We start from the raw sequence: 17,603 nt of genomic DNA, 5'->3' as shown, positions 1-17,603 counted from the left end.
CCTGCCTGGGTTTGAACCCGAAATAATCGGTTAAGATGCACGCGTTCTAACCACTGGGCCATCTCGGCTCTCAGTATCATACCATCATCATAACTCATAATTTCTTGAAACATATAGGTAGTTCAATTGTTTTTCGTTCCATTTAAATTTAATTAAGATTTATTTCGAACATTTGTTTTATTTAGTTATTAGTTTTAAGTAAATAATCCTCGTCATTATGAGTGATGAATGGTCGTGTCATGATCTTGCAAGCGGAAACCGTAAGAGTGCAGCTTCGATTGACGTTTATGTCTTTTAATTCTGTATGTATTTATTGTATTTATGAATAATCTATAATATCCCCTGCGCAATTAGCTATTGCAAGTGGTTAGTGGTTTTAATATGCCCATTGTGTGTAGTTGGTGGTAGGGCTTTGTGCAAGCTCGTCTGGATAGGTACCACCCACTCATTATATATTCTACCGGCAATGCTTAGTATTGTTGGGTTCCGATTTAAAAGATGAGGAAGCCAGTGTGACTACAGACAAAAGAGAGATAAAATATTAGTTCTCAAGTTCGGTGTGGAAAATATTAGTTCTCAAGGAATGGTTCACATATCCTATAGCGCCATGTATATGTCTATGGGCGATGGTGACCATTTACGTTCAGTAGACCGTCATCCTACCTCGTAAGGAAACCTGCATATTGAAACCTAGACGAAAATCTGCCACAGTGCACATTGAAGCACCGTACGGAAATAAACTGCAAAGTTTCTAATCAAATGGAGAGTAGGCTTAGCCCTTAGCCCAGCAGTTGAACATTTTTAGGCTGTTACATGTAGTATAACATCTTTTATTTTGTTATATTATATACAACGAATTATTACCTGTCCATAATTCTGATAAAAAAATCTACACGACAATAAAGTTTAGCACCTGTGTGGTCCACCGTACGATATAACTCGTAGTCGGCATGCATAAAAATAAATATCAAACAAAAGATTTATTTCAATTACACCTAATGAGCGTGAAAAACAATTATAAAGCAATGGCGATGTATGAGAGGCGGTGTTAAACAATCCACCAGACAGCAATCCGCAGGGCGCCTGTACACAGTACACACGACAAATTTGTCTTTCCATTTTTAAATAAAAAAAACATAATATCCACTTTTTATTAAATTTTATTTCTAACCAGTTACATAAAACTTATATCAGAAAATGAATTGCGTTTTGAAAGAAATTTTTGTGTTATGATGTGCTAAGTAGTACGCATACGAATTTCACGTACTTTAAATTTGTCATTTGACGCGATAAGAAAGATTTTCATATTCTTGTATTATACATAATTATTACATACAGAATAGCAAATAAACAACAATAATTATCATTAAGACAACACTTAGTTTTGAAGGAAGAATTTAATTATTTCAGAATATTATATTTTAATACCATAAGGTGTCAATAACTCGTACGTCGATAGTGTGTATAATTCCTTAGTCGACAGCTAATTTTAATCTTCGATTAAGGGTTAGACTTCTGTCAAGGATTGCGAATAATGAGAGGAAGATTGTTTATAGCTGACGTTGAGGATTCGTGCGATTAGATTGGAAGCATTATCTTACAAGTATGTATAATTGTATCAATTTATATTTAAATATTGTATACATTATTTGACTAGCTTTTTCCTGTGGTTTTGCTTATGTCGATCTATAGCTAGATATAATTCAAACAATATCAAATTTATAATGTCATTACGGCAATCAGGAAGTAAATTACAATAAATTTAATTCGATTATTGTTAATTAGTGTAAATAAAATCATGTATTCACAATCAATTTCATGCATCTTATTATAATAATTTTCTGATAATATTCCGAAAAGAGAATAGATATATTTCATTCGAATATCAAAAAATATTTATCTAAACGTTCTCAATTATTGAAATGACGTTATAATACAAACATAGAAATATATTATATTTATAAAGATGCAAAATTGTTATATTATAATTCACGAACTAGTTTAGTATTGGTCTATCCTTATCACAATTACATTCCAGGTAAAAGATATCCCAAGTTGCTAAAAACAAATAAGTCTGACACTACAAGTTGACGCCGCAGTTGCCGTGTCGCCATAATTAGTGAATGCAAATGGCGTACTAATGAGAGGGCTATTGTGTGTGCGTGCACTGACCCTGTTGCTCTTCACTTGTCTTCGTGTGCTTTATTGACGTAAAACATGTGATAAAGGTGCACGGCGTATTTGTATGACCATTATTGCAACGAATAAACTTAGAAGAAAATCATAAGATTAATGATTAATTAAATATTGTATGAACATCATTTCTGACTAAATATCTATAGTCTAGGATAACTCCTTGTACCTTAAATAGCAAATAAAAGGTGCATTAATAATTTAAAAAATACCGAGAAAAGAATTTTATGTAATGTAATTTGTATTACGGTCTTGTGTTTTTTTACCCTTAATAGGCTTGCGTTTGATAGTTGTCTTACCTGATGTTAAGCATGGACACTGACTACAATATAGCATCCTTGCTTAGAAGATACCTCTTAACTTTAGATTTGAAGACACCAAGGTACCTATCGCGAAATACAGACTCAGTCAAAGTATTCCTCAGTTAAGCGGTGCGAATGATAAAGGTGGATTCGAAACGCTTCGTACGTAAGCGGGGATTTTCCACAGTGGCGCTTTATTTTAGAGAGCTGCAGATCCTGAGATCCTGGATGTAGGCCCTGGTTCATGCTAATAAAGAAACAATGGAGGGTGCCCCATCGATTCATTCTAAGTAACAGCCTGGAGTCTAGATGTTGAAAATGTGTCTGTTGTTGTGTCTCGGAAAACTAGTAAATTGTTAACTATGCGCGTGGACTTTTTCCTGTCATTTCGAATTCGCAATCGCATCGGTTTATGCGAGTAAGGAAACAAAGAGTGCACCTAAGATGGCGCACAAACTTTTGCACAATTCAAATCAAATCAAAATATACTTTATTCAAGTAGGCTTTTACAAGCACTTTTGAATCGTCATTTAACAAACTATTTAAAGTAAGTAAAGCTAACAACGGTTCGGAATGTAGATTCCACCGAGAAGAACCGGCAAGAAACTCAGTAGTTACTCTTTTTCAACGTCTAAAAATACAGTCATGTTAGTTAAATACAATTATATATGTATGTTATGTCTCCTGCCTGGAAGTCAACAAGCATTAACTCCACGCTTTTATATGTCTGATACAGTTTTGGAATTGGCGCCGTTATATAAATCGGTGTGTCATACATCATTAGTATATAATTTATGCTGCTGCCAATTAATTAATAAAGAAAATTTTATAATAGTTTTTTTCACAAAACAAAAAATATATATATTCAACAAATAAAAAGACCGTAAACACGAGTGGCTGGCAGACGAAGGTTAATTGACTGCTAATAACACGGACCATTGCAGTCAGTGTCAAATGCGGTCGTTAGTCACCCGACCACTAATGCGAGCGAATTTGTATTAGGAGTTTATTTGTACATACATAATTGTAAATATGATTAGTGTTACCATGTCTAAATATATTGCAAAATAAACAAAGTACGATTAAGAAATAAAACATCGTCTAAGCTAGTCTATTTTTGCAAGCAAAATGAACTATTAGCAGAAAATGTGTTCTGTTGAAATTGTAACATTTTAATGCCATTGTTTTTAATGAGCACAGAAGATGGTTTCTACTTATTAACAAATATTTCAAAACGTTTTTTTTACCTTAGACTTATTTTGTCTCACTTATTGCATAATTGCATGATGTTATTAAACAAACGATATTAGGATTTTTGCAAAGTTTTAATCGGATACTTGAAATTTATAATATGACTTCTCTTGGAATTAAATTAAATTTAAAATACGTAAGCTATATTTAAATTGCTCATGTAATAATCTTAGATTTAAATAACATCTAACCAATAATTGCTATAACATTAAACTCTCCTTACTCATGACGAACTTTGTACAAGTAAATGTTTTCATTTTTTATTTGTGTATGTGTTCCAGAGCTAGCATATTTAATGGAAAGCATACAATTAAAAAGAGAGTAACTACTGAGTTTGTTGCCAGTTCTTCTAGAATCTACTTTCCAAACCGGTGGTTTAGATTGAATACAAAACTGTGCCATAACGATTTAAAAGTGTTTTTATAAAACTACTTGAATAGAGAATATTTTGGTTTTGATTTTGAATACAAAACACATAATTTGAATCTCCGACTGCGACAGTTTGGATCAAATTAAAAATTTTTATATAAATAATTCATAGGCAACTAAAAGAATTCGACAGGACAAAGTTCGTGTGCAATCGATATCCGTACCATAAACGTTTTAGGTTAGTAAATATTACTTTTAAATACATTTCGGAACTTTCGTTTTCTCGAACAGGACTGGTTATTGGCGGTGTTAAATTTGAAATACTACCAGGCGAGCATAAGTCGAGTAGATCTCACTTATTATGACTAGAATTCCTACGATGCGAGATGTGAGGAAATTGCTCGCTCCGGGCTCCGTTTAGCGCACTTTCCAAGCCGATTGTTAGACGGAGCTATCATAATCAACTCTTTATAAAGGAGTATGTGAAGCAAGTGCAACATGTGATGCTTTGTACGTTATAATAATACAGAATGTTTACATTGGCAATTAACTTATTACAAAAAATAGTGATATATGTATAATTATATTGCAGCAAACTGTTTCAAGTGAAGTGAATCTTGTATTTATTTTTATCATTATATTAATTATTATTTTTAAATAATTTCATTCTGTATTCAGAGATAGACAGAGAAAGGTATATTATATGAATAAAGAAACCGTGCATCCAAAGTAGATTAATTTATATGGAAATAATGTATGATAAAATTGTTCTTTTTAAACAGTTTTACAGAATGCAATATATTATACTGGAGTTAGTTAGAAATGTTTCATCTAAGTAATACGATTTTTACATATTTTTTTGATATGATATAGGTAGGCGAACAGGCAAATGGACCACCTGGTGATGAGTTGTCACCACCGCCCATAGACAATGATCCTGTAAGAAATATTAACCATTCCTTACATCGCCAATATGCCAGCAACTTTGAAAACCAAGAACTTATGTTCCTTTTGCATATAATTACACTGGCTCGCTCACCATTCAAACCGTAACACAACAATACTGAGTAGATACTGCTGATTGGCGGTAGAATATTTGATGAGTGGGTGGTATCCACCCAAACGGGTTTGCGCAATGCCTTACCACCAAGTAGGACATTAAAATAAAAAGGCATTTTTATTTAAAAAATAGTCGTATTTCAATATTATAATAGTAAATATATCTCAAGAAACATACAATTAGAATTTATAGAGTAGTTTGAAGATAGAAGAATGCCATAGGTAGTAGTAATGCGAGGGCCTTGTACAGTGCGCTGATACGCTGTTGCGGTTTCTATACATGGCTTTTGTGTATGGTGCATGTAAAACGCGAATAAATATTCTATATTTAAAATTTAAAATAAAAAAAACTATTGAAAAAGTATTGTAATATTAATAAAATTATAATAATGTTGCAATAAATCGCGAATATAAAAGTAAATAATTATAAAAGTTAGAAATAAATATAATAAAAATTATTTAATTCATGATGAAAAATAAATGAAAAAGTAATAAAAATTTGTAAAATGTTGTATTCTAAAAAGAATTAAACATTAATAATGTAACAATAGAGCCAAATACTGACTCTTAACATTATTCAAGTAGAGAAAAGATTTAATCAGAGAAAAAAAATGTACACACACTATAACGAAATCTGTCTTCACTGAAACTGTGCAACTTAATAAAAGTGATATTATATTTTTAGTTTAGTCTATAATTAATTGCCAAACTTGTACCACAGACAGGCCGATATTGGAAAATTGCCTAAATTATTGAGCGCCTTTGTGGCGGCTGGCGTACAGCGTGGGAAAATGGGGAATTTCCACATCAGACCGCGGCTAAACAAGTTTAGTTATTGAGATACATTTAATACGGTTAAAGTAATTATATTACATTTTTACTTTTTATTAATTTATATTATATTTCTATGTAAAAATATGAATTAAAAATAGTTATATAAATCATGACTGCATATAATCGTAGCAAGAATGCTGGCAGCCGAATGCTTCCCGAATCGCAATTCCGATCCTCTGGGCAAAAAACGAACCAGCCCTCTTCTCACCTGTGGAGGCAATAAGGCGAGATGGTATATTTTTAATGAAGCTTTTTGCACAACTACTCCAAAGTGATTCAACTGTTATTTATTGAATTGTTGCGAGTTGAATTATTTTTTGGTATTATAGGTGATGATGATGAAAAAATATTGGTGATGTCGGCTAAACTTCAAATCAGTATTAAATGCAAGTATTTGCATGCACAGATGCATAGGAGGCTAATTCTACTATCTTATAATGATACGTTCCCGATTCTATTCTCATCGAACTTACAATTCCTTACAAATTAACCTTAGTTTAGTTGTAACTGTGGAACAATTTTACTTATTTATATCGGTTAAGATACTGTTCTTTCATTCCGATCCAACTTTGACCGAATCGCAATGACCGAATATGAAAACGGCTGAACGGCTACGATTATATTTCGATTCGATTGTGATAAACTGTCAATTGTTTGTAAAATTGGAGTCTGGTCCATATTCTTTCACTCTCATAGTTAGATGAGACGGCAATACGATAAAGTGAGAGGGATTTATGCTTTTCGATACACGTATTATACTAACAACTTCTAAAACTTTTTTGAACTATTATTGAACATTTCATAACGGAAAAAATATTACCTCTTTTGTCCTGATCCGTAATTTGAAGATAGTTACTTAGTTTTGTTTTATGTGATATTGAAAAAATATATATTTAAATTTCTATAAATATAATAAGAGTAAGTCAAATCATCATCGCCTGCCACAATCCATGGCTGGACATAAGCACAAGGTGTGTCTGTGTCTGTGCCTGTGCATAGCTCTGCAGAGCTGCAGTTCGTGTCGATACTATAAACGTTTTTCATAACAAAAAAAAAATCAATTTACCACACAAATAACCACGCATTGAAACTTACTGTACTTGATATCGTATTGATAATAAAATACAAAACATACATAATAACATAATCAGCCTGTAAATTTCCCACTGCTGGGCTAAGGCCTCCTCTCCCGTTGAGGAGAAGGTATGGAGCATATATTCCACCACGCTGCTCCAATGCGGGTTGGTGGAATACACATGTGGTAGAATTTCGTTGAAATTAGACACATGTAGGTTTCCTCACGATGTTTTCCTTCACCGCCGAGCACGAGATGAATTATAAACACAAATTAAGCACATGAAAACTCAGTGGTGCCTGCCTGGGCTTGAACCCGAAATCATCGGTTAAGATGCACGCGTTCTAACCACTGGGCCATCTCAATATAATTATAAATACATAAATCAATAATAATCCCTTTAATAAACTCAGTACAGGTTAAAACGCACTCACCAATAAGGCTTCATAAATTAGAAATAATTACCTCAACCACTTTTTCAATACGAAAGACTTTGTTGGTACACAAATTATTAACATTTTTGCAACACAATAACAATATTACAAGCAAAACTTACCGCCTTCACGAGCCTTTGAACTTAAAAACATCGCGTGTGCCTTTTTATTAACTAATAAGCGACCATACGGACAGACTCATTGATATAGCCGCTTTGTGCCACTGATTAAACCCTTCGGTTACCATCTTTACCGCGAGCTTTCTTCCTTTTTCAACGTGGGAATGTTAAATGTGAAGTAAGTTATTTGTATGGAATTCTTAAAAAATATTCTCTTTACAATACAATCTTTGTTAAAAATGTAGACTACGCCATTCTTGTTTCTTTGTTTGACTAAAATTACGCGTAGATTTATAGATTGTATCATCTGGTAAGCCTTTAAATCTCAAATCAAATCAATATCTCTCAAATACAAATCTATCTTAATAAAATAAAAAAGTAATCCGACATTTTACTTGGTGGTAGGACTTATCTGGGTATATAATACTATATATGACCCGCTCATCATATTTATTTATGTGTACACTTATTAAAATAATATAACAAAAGTAAAATTCCATTCTAAGTATCATAATTACTTAAAGAAGACCACATAATGCACAAAGAGAAAACAAATCAACATCTTAACCGAATGTAGCTTAGCCAGCTTCTTAATTTTAAAACTATTTAAAAGAATTGTTAATCGATATGAAATTACAAAAACCTAAAACTACTAAACTAAAAATATATTCTGTCAAACAGTAATACTTAGTACTGTTGTTTTCCTGTTTAAAGATTGAGTGAGTTAATGTATTGTTTGTTATGTAATTGTTTACATAAAGTACATAACTATATGTGAAAATAAATCACCGAAGAAAGCCAATACGTAAATAGAAATTGTTTTAAATTAAACAAGTTTTAAGTCTGTAGCTGATGAATGAATGAATTAACTTTATTAATTACAAACCATTCATTGACCAGCTCTCAGCGGTTGAACGTCATGATGATTGACCGTTTGTTTGTTAACAATATTTTTCTTTTTTATTTCAGACTGTTTTGTGTTGTGTTTGCAATATATGACAATCCATAATTTTTCTCTAAGCCTAAATTATTAGTTTATGATACTCTGAAAATTTCTTTGTCCTGGGCCAATAAGGTTGGAATAAAAATATTCTAAATTAGTTTGAAATTTGAATGTTGCCATAAGTTGCCAGTGTTAATATTTACGTGCCCGAATTCTCTCATGTCATATCACGTTGCCAGCAGGAAAGGGTGAGAGCACACTTATTGTACCCACTTCAGATCTATTAATTATATTTACATCACAGGTAAATATTCTCCCATGATATTAGTCACAATGATCAATATCGATCAGGAAGACAATATCTAATTACTTATTACAATAAACAAATAGCTTTAATTCCGGCTTTCCTCGATAAACGATAAAAATCTGAATTTTCAAAAAATCTTTTTAACATTCAAGCTACAAGTACTGTATATTCTATTATATTATGTTTGCTGTAATGTTTAAAAATCAACACGAAAATATGCTGGTTTTTTTAATTTAATATCAGATACTTAGACATAGAGGAATCTCTAAAACAAAAAAAATCTTACGATACAAACACAAACCTAAGTTATAAAAAATAACTTTAGTATCAAATACATGTTAATTTCAATCACATTTATATGAGTGATTATTATTTTATACATACGATAAACACATTTAAATAAAAATTCCACTCAAATAACAAGTAATATTAAAAAAAAAAAAACTAGTGATTGAACCAGGTAGCTAAATATTCGATCAATTATTTAAAGTGGGGTCATGGCTAGACGTAAGTACTTTTAATTGATCAATAGTTTTTAGATTTCATATAATTGTTTCCCTTCACTTGACATGTTACGTCATTGATTATGATTAGTGAAACGATACCTACTGTTGATACTACATTTATAAAAATGCTGAGGGAGACTAATTATACCTTTATTCTACTTATTGCTCGTTTGCCACCTATGACATAAAAAAAAAACTTATGTTTTACCTAGTTTATTCTTTGAACTCCTATACAAAATAATGTTTAAATACCACTTTATAAATACATATATATATATATTGATAAACATATTTTTTTATTTTTTAATGGTTATTTAAAAAACCGGCAAAGTGCAAGTAGAATACGGCAAAAAAAATCATGTCCGTTGTATGGGAGCCCCCTTAAATATTTACATTTGTGAAAAATTCAAGTATCTAACTATCACGGTTCATGGGATAAAGCCTGATGACATGAGTCTTAGTAATAGACTGACGTTTTACCGTTTGTGCACGGAACCCTAAAAAGAGATACAGTTATTATATTAAATTTTAAATTTATTCATAGTTAGCAGCTATTATTAAGTTACCTTTTACCATTAAAAAAAATTAAAGCCATATAAGAACACTCCTCGTGTGCGTTGTAAGGTTTGTAAAGTAAATCAATTGCATGTATTTTAATTTTTTTTCACAAAACAAATAATACACAAAGTTATACACACGTATAAGTTGTAAACTATACTTTATAGATAATATTTGTAACAAATACTTTAACCGCTTAATTGGCTTATTAAAAACATATTCAAAGATTGACCTTTAAACAAAAACTGTATTAAATGCAAGGTCGTTTTAAATATTCAAATTATATCGAAAATCAATTTATTGTATTTGTGGAAGAATTACTTTATTATTGGTCGATTTGAACCAATTGTAATGATGTAACTTGAAGTTAATTGTACAGGAAATAAACGCATGACCAATTTTATATTAATTCTCATTTGTAGGCAATATTTAAAGTTAATCTATATTAATATTATAAGGAGGTAAAATTTGTTTGTTTGTATGTAGGTCACAAATTCGGGTTCTATGAAAGTAATAATCTTATGTTTTACTGGTAGAAAGTATTAATATATTATATTATCTCCTGACGGAATAAATTTGATGTATATCAATAAATTGACCCATGTCAAGCCGGAGCGGGTCATTGGTGTTTTAATAAAGTAGAATTAAAGATATTCTATATTTAAAAAAATGATTTCTAATTAAAAAAATAATAACATTATGTCATTAGAATAATCCGATAACATTGAAATATATATCAGTAACACTTCATAAATTCATTTTATTGAGCTTATACTAATATTCACGTTTCTGTAATAATCCATAAGAAAAATCATAAAAATGTTTGAATACATCTAATGGGGCTCCATTAAAATCAATATAAAACGTTAATAAATCTTCTTATAAATGGTAAACCTGTCTAAACGATTATTTTAAGCATAACGAATCTATACATCGATAAATATAATCGATATCGTCTCGATGTTGTAGAAGAATTGACAAATGATTCTACATTATATTTATATTTAACACTAATATTTTAATTAGCATATTTGTCTTATTTATAATATTTTAGTGTTAACCTACAACGGTTCTTTTTTTAAATTTAAATTTTTAATATAATTTTTATATTTCGAACTTCATTATTTTTTACCAACGATGAAACTAAAATGTTTTAATGATCATGTACGTCTTAATTTCAAAACGAAAAAGGAACTGTTATCGTTTTAAAAAGATAAAAATCTATCATAGCAAAAGTTGCATTTTATGTATCAAAAGAGGTTTTTTTAAAGGCACGAAAATTAAACTCGTGACATCCAAGTATGAAACCTTCGGAAATTACGTCTAAGATGTATTGCTATGAAGACTTAGAGAATGTCCTTCAGGATAGAACACGTGCCCTATTATTTTATCACGTGATTTTTTGTCCCTGTGATTCATTCTTGAGAGGAAACCTTTACAGTCAGTTAAATTCTAAATTAACATATTTTTCACACTTACATTTTTAATCACACAGACTAGAAAAAATCGTAGTAAAATTGTATATTAATTGACACAATAACTAGGTCTTAAGGAAGATCCAAATTTGCAATGTTACTTCTTATCAAATGATTTACAAAATATATTGTTTTCCTTAGTTTAAAACGCGTAATAGTACAGCTTATTTTTCACGATGACGTAGCTTCCAGATGCAGTTAAATCAGATAGCAATTTGCAAACTAATTAACCGCATTCCAATTGATTGAAGCAAGACTATTTTAGTCGGCATACGTCATGGGAGACAAGTTAACACTTATATTGGAACCGGTATACGATCGGTATATTAAAGATATCAAAATTTCAGACAGCTGGAGTTTTAAACATCATAAGAGCTTGGATTGATAACGCCTTTATCGTTTGAACGCGACGTCCGATTAATATTTAACTGAAAGTGCATTTGAAGTTGAAGGCACTTGTAATATATTATTATTAATTATTTTATGCTGTCATGATTTTTAATTACATCTTTTTATTTATAACAAGAAAAGAAACGCGAATAGATAGACGGGATGGACCTAATGAATAAAAACTCGTTACAAAATACGGTTTCATACAAAGTGTAGCATAATTAAGGTTATTCATATGCCTATTTTATTAAGAAGATGATATGGATGGTGCTTATAAGATGTCTTAATGTGGGTGAAACAATTAAGAATCAAGAAAGTTAAAACAAACAACTTAGAATATACTTAGAATATAGAATAAAATATTATTTTTTACGTGGTGTGCCTTCGTTAGTGTAATTAATAATAGTTACTATAACTTTACAAATAAATCTCTTATTGGTATTAAGTATTAATAAAGCAATCACAGATTTTAATTTCAAGTCATAGTCAATAATTGATATGAATATGTTGCAAATATATAACAAATCCTTATACTATCGACACATTTAAAGGTTAATATAATTGTTACAATAGTGGATTTGCTTTTTGGTAATAAAAGTTTTAGAGTACAACGAACTATCTTTTATTATGTCACAGAGCAGAGTAATATTGCAGAGTCATAGAAAAGGCGCGAAATTTACCATAGAGTATCAGTATCAACTATATACAACTAATATTTTAACAATAATATTAATGAATAAGAAAGTAAACCTATTATATAATATGGAATTTCTTCCTCAGGTTCGATCAAGGCAAATCAACGAAAGGCGCGAGCAAACTTCGGCGCGACCTCATCAACGCAGAGATTGCCAACCTTCGGGACCTTCTACCCCTCCCTCCTTCCACTCGACAAAGACTCTCCCAGCTCCAACTGATGGCGCTCGTGTGCGTTTACGTGAGGAAATCGAATTACTTTCAACAAGGTTTGTCAGATTTATTTTTTCTACGATAATTTATAAATTTACATTTAATTCGTTTAAACAATCGTCTATTGATTAATAATTTTTTGGCACTTTATATAAATAGATAAATTACGAAAAATATATATGTATGTGTATAATTGCATAATCTTTAACAATATACATATACAAAATGCGATCACTTTTCGAAGCTTACAGATATATGATACTATACTAGTAGACCAGGCCAAATTATGCGTTAAATTATATTGATTACTAGCTGTTACCCGCGGCTTTGCCCGCGTAGAATATGGATATATTTACAAATTCACTTAAAATATTACGTTCATGTAAGACCTCTTTGTATACCACATTGGTGTGTATGTCAGCCCTTAGGGTAGAATATCCAGAAACGCTTAATTTCGTATCAACTCATTTTTAATCGGTAGCCCAAACATAAAATTTCCAGCTTCTAAGTTCAAAATGAAGGACTTCCAGACTAACCTGTATACAAAATGTCAACACCTATTTTTCCCTTTAGGTCTAAAATATCAAGAAACGCTTAAATATGTATCTGCTCATTTTTAATCGGTAGCCCAAAAATAAAATTTCATGCTTCTAACTTAAAAATGACGGACTTCCAGACTAATCTATATAAGAAATATGAACCCCTATTAAGCCCCTTAGAGGTAGAATATCTAGAAACACTTAAATACGTATTTACTCATTTTTAATCAGTGTCACAAAAATAAAATTTCAAATTTTTAACTTAAAAAATGATTGACTCTTATAAAACTTTCAACCCTTATTTCGCCCCCGCAGGGGGTAGAATATGCAAATCACTTAAATAAGTCTACTCCTTCTTAATCAGTATCCCAAAAATAAAGTTTCATGTTTCTAACTTAAAAAATTACGGACCATACAAACAATTCAAAAATTCCAATCAAACGTTCAAGCCCTTTTTCACCCCTTTAGGGGTAGAATTTCCAAAATCGCTCCTTTAGTGGGTGTCGTGATATGTTAGTTTATAATTGAAGTCTTTACAAATCCAAAAACAACTGCGTTCTTCTGCTATATGTTAATACCAACAGATAGAGAATTCAATCCACAACACTACTTTACTGTGGACTTGAGATAAAGACAGATCTATTTGGATCGTAGTAAAGATTTAATGCTTAAGACGAATCGATTTACTTGTCCGAATCTGAACCCTATGTGGGGTTATTAAAATTCTTGCTAAAACTAATAAATCTTAAAAATTATACAAAAGAACTAACAAAATATGTTTCTTTTTTTATTTTAATTAATATAGTAATTAATTAAATAATTTTTGAAAATTTTCTATTAATCCTCCTACAATCAGTTGATTTATATAAAATATACGTTAATAGGTTTTTAATGTATAATTGCATTGCTTCTATTATATGCCTATTACGTTACCCGATGATTAGACGCGGTATATTAAAAGACCATAGGTTATGCCAGCACTAGGACTTATCGGCTAGGAAGATCAACGTTTGAACGGTATTCTTGAGAAATAATGTTGTATTACAAACTCATAAATAAATCCTTCGACCCCATCTTTACAATGAAGGTAACTTTAGATATAGTTTATTTCTTGTATCGGATTCAACTTTACTACTACGGGATACGGAGCTCAGCAACTTACGATACTCTGTTATAAATAACAAGTAAGACAATTCCAAACAAAGTAGACTTTTATTATTATACGTTCCGAACTCGTTCAAAAAAAAAAAGCAATAAACTACTATTGGACGAAAGAGCGAACTATTCTGCCAATCATTTTAAAATTATAATTAGCTTCGCTTAAATGTAAAAAAGTAACGAATAAAAAAGAAAAAATAATTCCATTAATAGAGGCCAGAAAAAAAGATAATATCGTACTTACTTACAAATAAAAATATGAAAAAAAAAATCAACTAGTTCATACTGCAGAATGAATTTTGTCTTTTCTATAAATTTAATTCTATATTCAAATATTTCATATTCAATACGAAATATTTAAGCTATAAGATGTACATGTGATATCAATATATCTATAAATAAGCCAAGGATCAAGGCAACGAGGCCACAGACAGACGCGCTGACAGCCCTCCATGCGTGTTAGAGATTAATTTATTCACGGTTTGTTAGGGTAAGTAGCTGCCAACGGAGGTTTAATACCGCGATTCAAAGGTTATTAATGCTATATTAAATTTATAAAATTCCTTAACATTCTAATGCACTGAAGTTTATAAGTTTATTCGTCACCTTTTTCACCAAATATATAAATATATATATATATAATCTTTATCATCCATCCGTTGAATTCCTAACTATATATTTATAACGAAGGGTTATTAATTGCTTAATGTATTTATAACTCACCTTTGTTATAAGTGACATAATCTATTTAAGTTTAATAACATTTTTAATAATAATATGTAAATACTTTGTTAATTTACTACACTAACAGTTAAATCATTCTTAATAAAATAAACTTCATAAAACATTAGTCATATTAAACACTAATAGGAGTTTTAATTGTTCAATTCATAACCCTGTACCTTTCTAACTAATACCATTAGGCATCAGCCAGTTAGCGCAGTTTCCTTCAAGCTCAATTTAACGGATTATCACAAGGTCGTGTTTCATACCACCAAAATATCGATATGCACGCTACCATCAAAACACAGCCTTGAACCGTTCGTACCGAAAATCGATAATTACGTAACAAAATCGATGTTCTCACGATTCCGAATACAGTTATCCTTATTGATGATTTAAACAATGGTTTCGCTTTTGATAGGAAAATTAGAGAAAATTAGCCAGTTGGACCGGCTACCGGCTGATGGTTATTGGCACTAATAGTGCCCGCCGGGAATCGAACCTGGGAGAGTGGTGTCACGCCCGCACCGCACGCCACTGACCGCCGGGGGTTCACATGGGTTAGGAAGTTTGCATTTTAAGACAGCATACAAAGATATACCTTAAAATTAAAAAGTACTCGTAATAACTCCGTTAAATATATTGAATTAAAAAAAAAACACACATGGATAAGGAATAATTTATTACAGTGATTATTGAACAAAAAATACAAAAACGTTTTTACTTGCAGAGTATAACATATACATACATACATACATACATACATACATATATGTGGAGATTTAAAAACAAAATTGACAATATGAAAGCGGATTACATTCTATTAGAATTCGAAATATAAATATTTTTCTAGATATTTATTATTATTGATTTCTTGACACACACATACACATTTAATGTTTGTACTTCAAACATATCCACAATATCTTTCATTGTTTAAGACTACCGTCTTTGCTTCACTACGCCTCGATAAGCGGGGATCGTGAGAATCGCATTTTGCATATGATTTGAAGAGTTTGCTCACCGATCGTTTGAATAATCATTGTTTTAACAAACCAGTTTTGCATATTTCTTTCAATAACTTTTAACCTATAAAAGAGTTTAAAATATTACGTGTTTATAATCATGTATTGCATTACCATGATACTATTATAAAAGCATTTTTTTTTAATTTCATTTATTATTTTAGTCTTAATTAATTAAATTATTTTACGCTTTACTTTAATATTGAGGCAACACTTATTAAATGAAAAGACGCATATTCTAATATTTCAATTCAGAAATGAATAAAAAAAATTTTTACTTTAAAGAAATATAAACGTACTTATTTAATGGTAACTAAGAAAGTTGAAAAGAGCAATAATCTCTTAAGATCCGTACTGACATCGCGTATCTCGGTTCCCAGTCTGATCATTCTAAAAGCTGAAATTGCTCAACCGGGCCTCGAATTAGCAAACACGCACATATGGTATTTTCTCAACAATTTTTGCATACCACCATGGGAACTAGCGTATGAGTATTTTCAGTCTAATTAGCCCGTATACCGGATCGGTAATGTATATTTTGTTGCCCGCGATTCTTCGGTGAATTTTTAATAGCACACTTTTGTAATACAGCTATGTAGGGACGCTTATACATTTGCTACGGTTGAAACTCTTTATAAAATTGTTTAGCTATTATTTTTTTTCTACACTTATTAGATAACGTTACTGACTATTTCAATCTTTGTCAGTATTCATATTTTTATTAATTAACTAGTTTTCGCCACGGCTTCGCGCGCGTTCAAGGGGTTGCTTGTCAGGTATTAGATATAAAAAGTGGCATGTCCTTTCTTGAAGTACAAGTTTGCTTCATACCATATTTTTATCCTTACTTGATATATATATATATATAGGTATATTTGGACAATTCACACAATATATTTTATAAATTGTACCCTATGTGTTATTCTGACGTGTAGGCTATATTATCGTAAAGTTTAATTAAAATGCATTCATTAGTTTTTGGGTGAAAGAGTAACAAACGTCCATACAAACTTTCACCTTTATAATATTAGTAAGGATATGCACCAATGTTTATTTTTTTTTTTTTATGGCATTAGTTAAAAGCATATGGGCCACCTGATGGTAAGTGACCACAATCGCCCATAGACAATGGCGCTGTAAGAAATATTAATCATTCCTTACATCGCCAATGCGCCACCAACCTAGGGAACTAAGATGTAATGTCCCTTGCTCACTCACCCTTTAAACCGGAATACAACAATACTGAGTACTGTTGTTTAGCGGTAGAATAGCTGATGAGTGGCTGGTGCCTAACCAGACCCACACAAGTAAATTTAGCTTATGATATAAAAGTTAAGAGATTAACCTGCAAATGATCTGGGAAAATACTTTTGAGAAGATTCTTATTTCATTACAAAACTCTAGTCCAGATCGCACACACAAATAGCATAATTTAAT

The 17,603-nt window shown here is 30.9% G+C and overlaps 1 protein-coding gene across 1 annotated transcript in view; it reads left to right on the top strand.

The window, feature by feature from the left end:
- LOC113401575 (PAS domain-containing protein cky-1-like) overlaps positions 1–17,603 on the top strand; it is a 129,367-nt gene that overhangs the window by 31,710 nt on the left and 80,054 nt on the right. Inside the window, exon 3 of the mRNA XM_026641545.2 lies at positions 12,596–12,777. Coding sequence (XP_026497330.1) covers positions 12,596–12,777 — 182 coding nt within the window. The remainder of the gene's footprint in view (positions 1–12,595; positions 12,778–17,603) is intronic.

The sequence above is a fragment of the Vanessa tameamea genome, chromosome 20 (genome assembly GCF_037043105.1).
Source record: "Vanessa tameamea isolate UH-Manoa-2023 chromosome 20, ilVanTame1 primary haplotype, whole genome shotgun sequence".
Classification (NCBI taxonomy): domain Eukaryota; kingdom Metazoa; phylum Arthropoda; class Insecta; order Lepidoptera; family Nymphalidae; genus Vanessa; species Vanessa tameamea.
The sequence above is the reverse complement of the archived record's forward strand: the minus strand, read 5'-3'. Positions and strand labels throughout refer to the sequence as shown.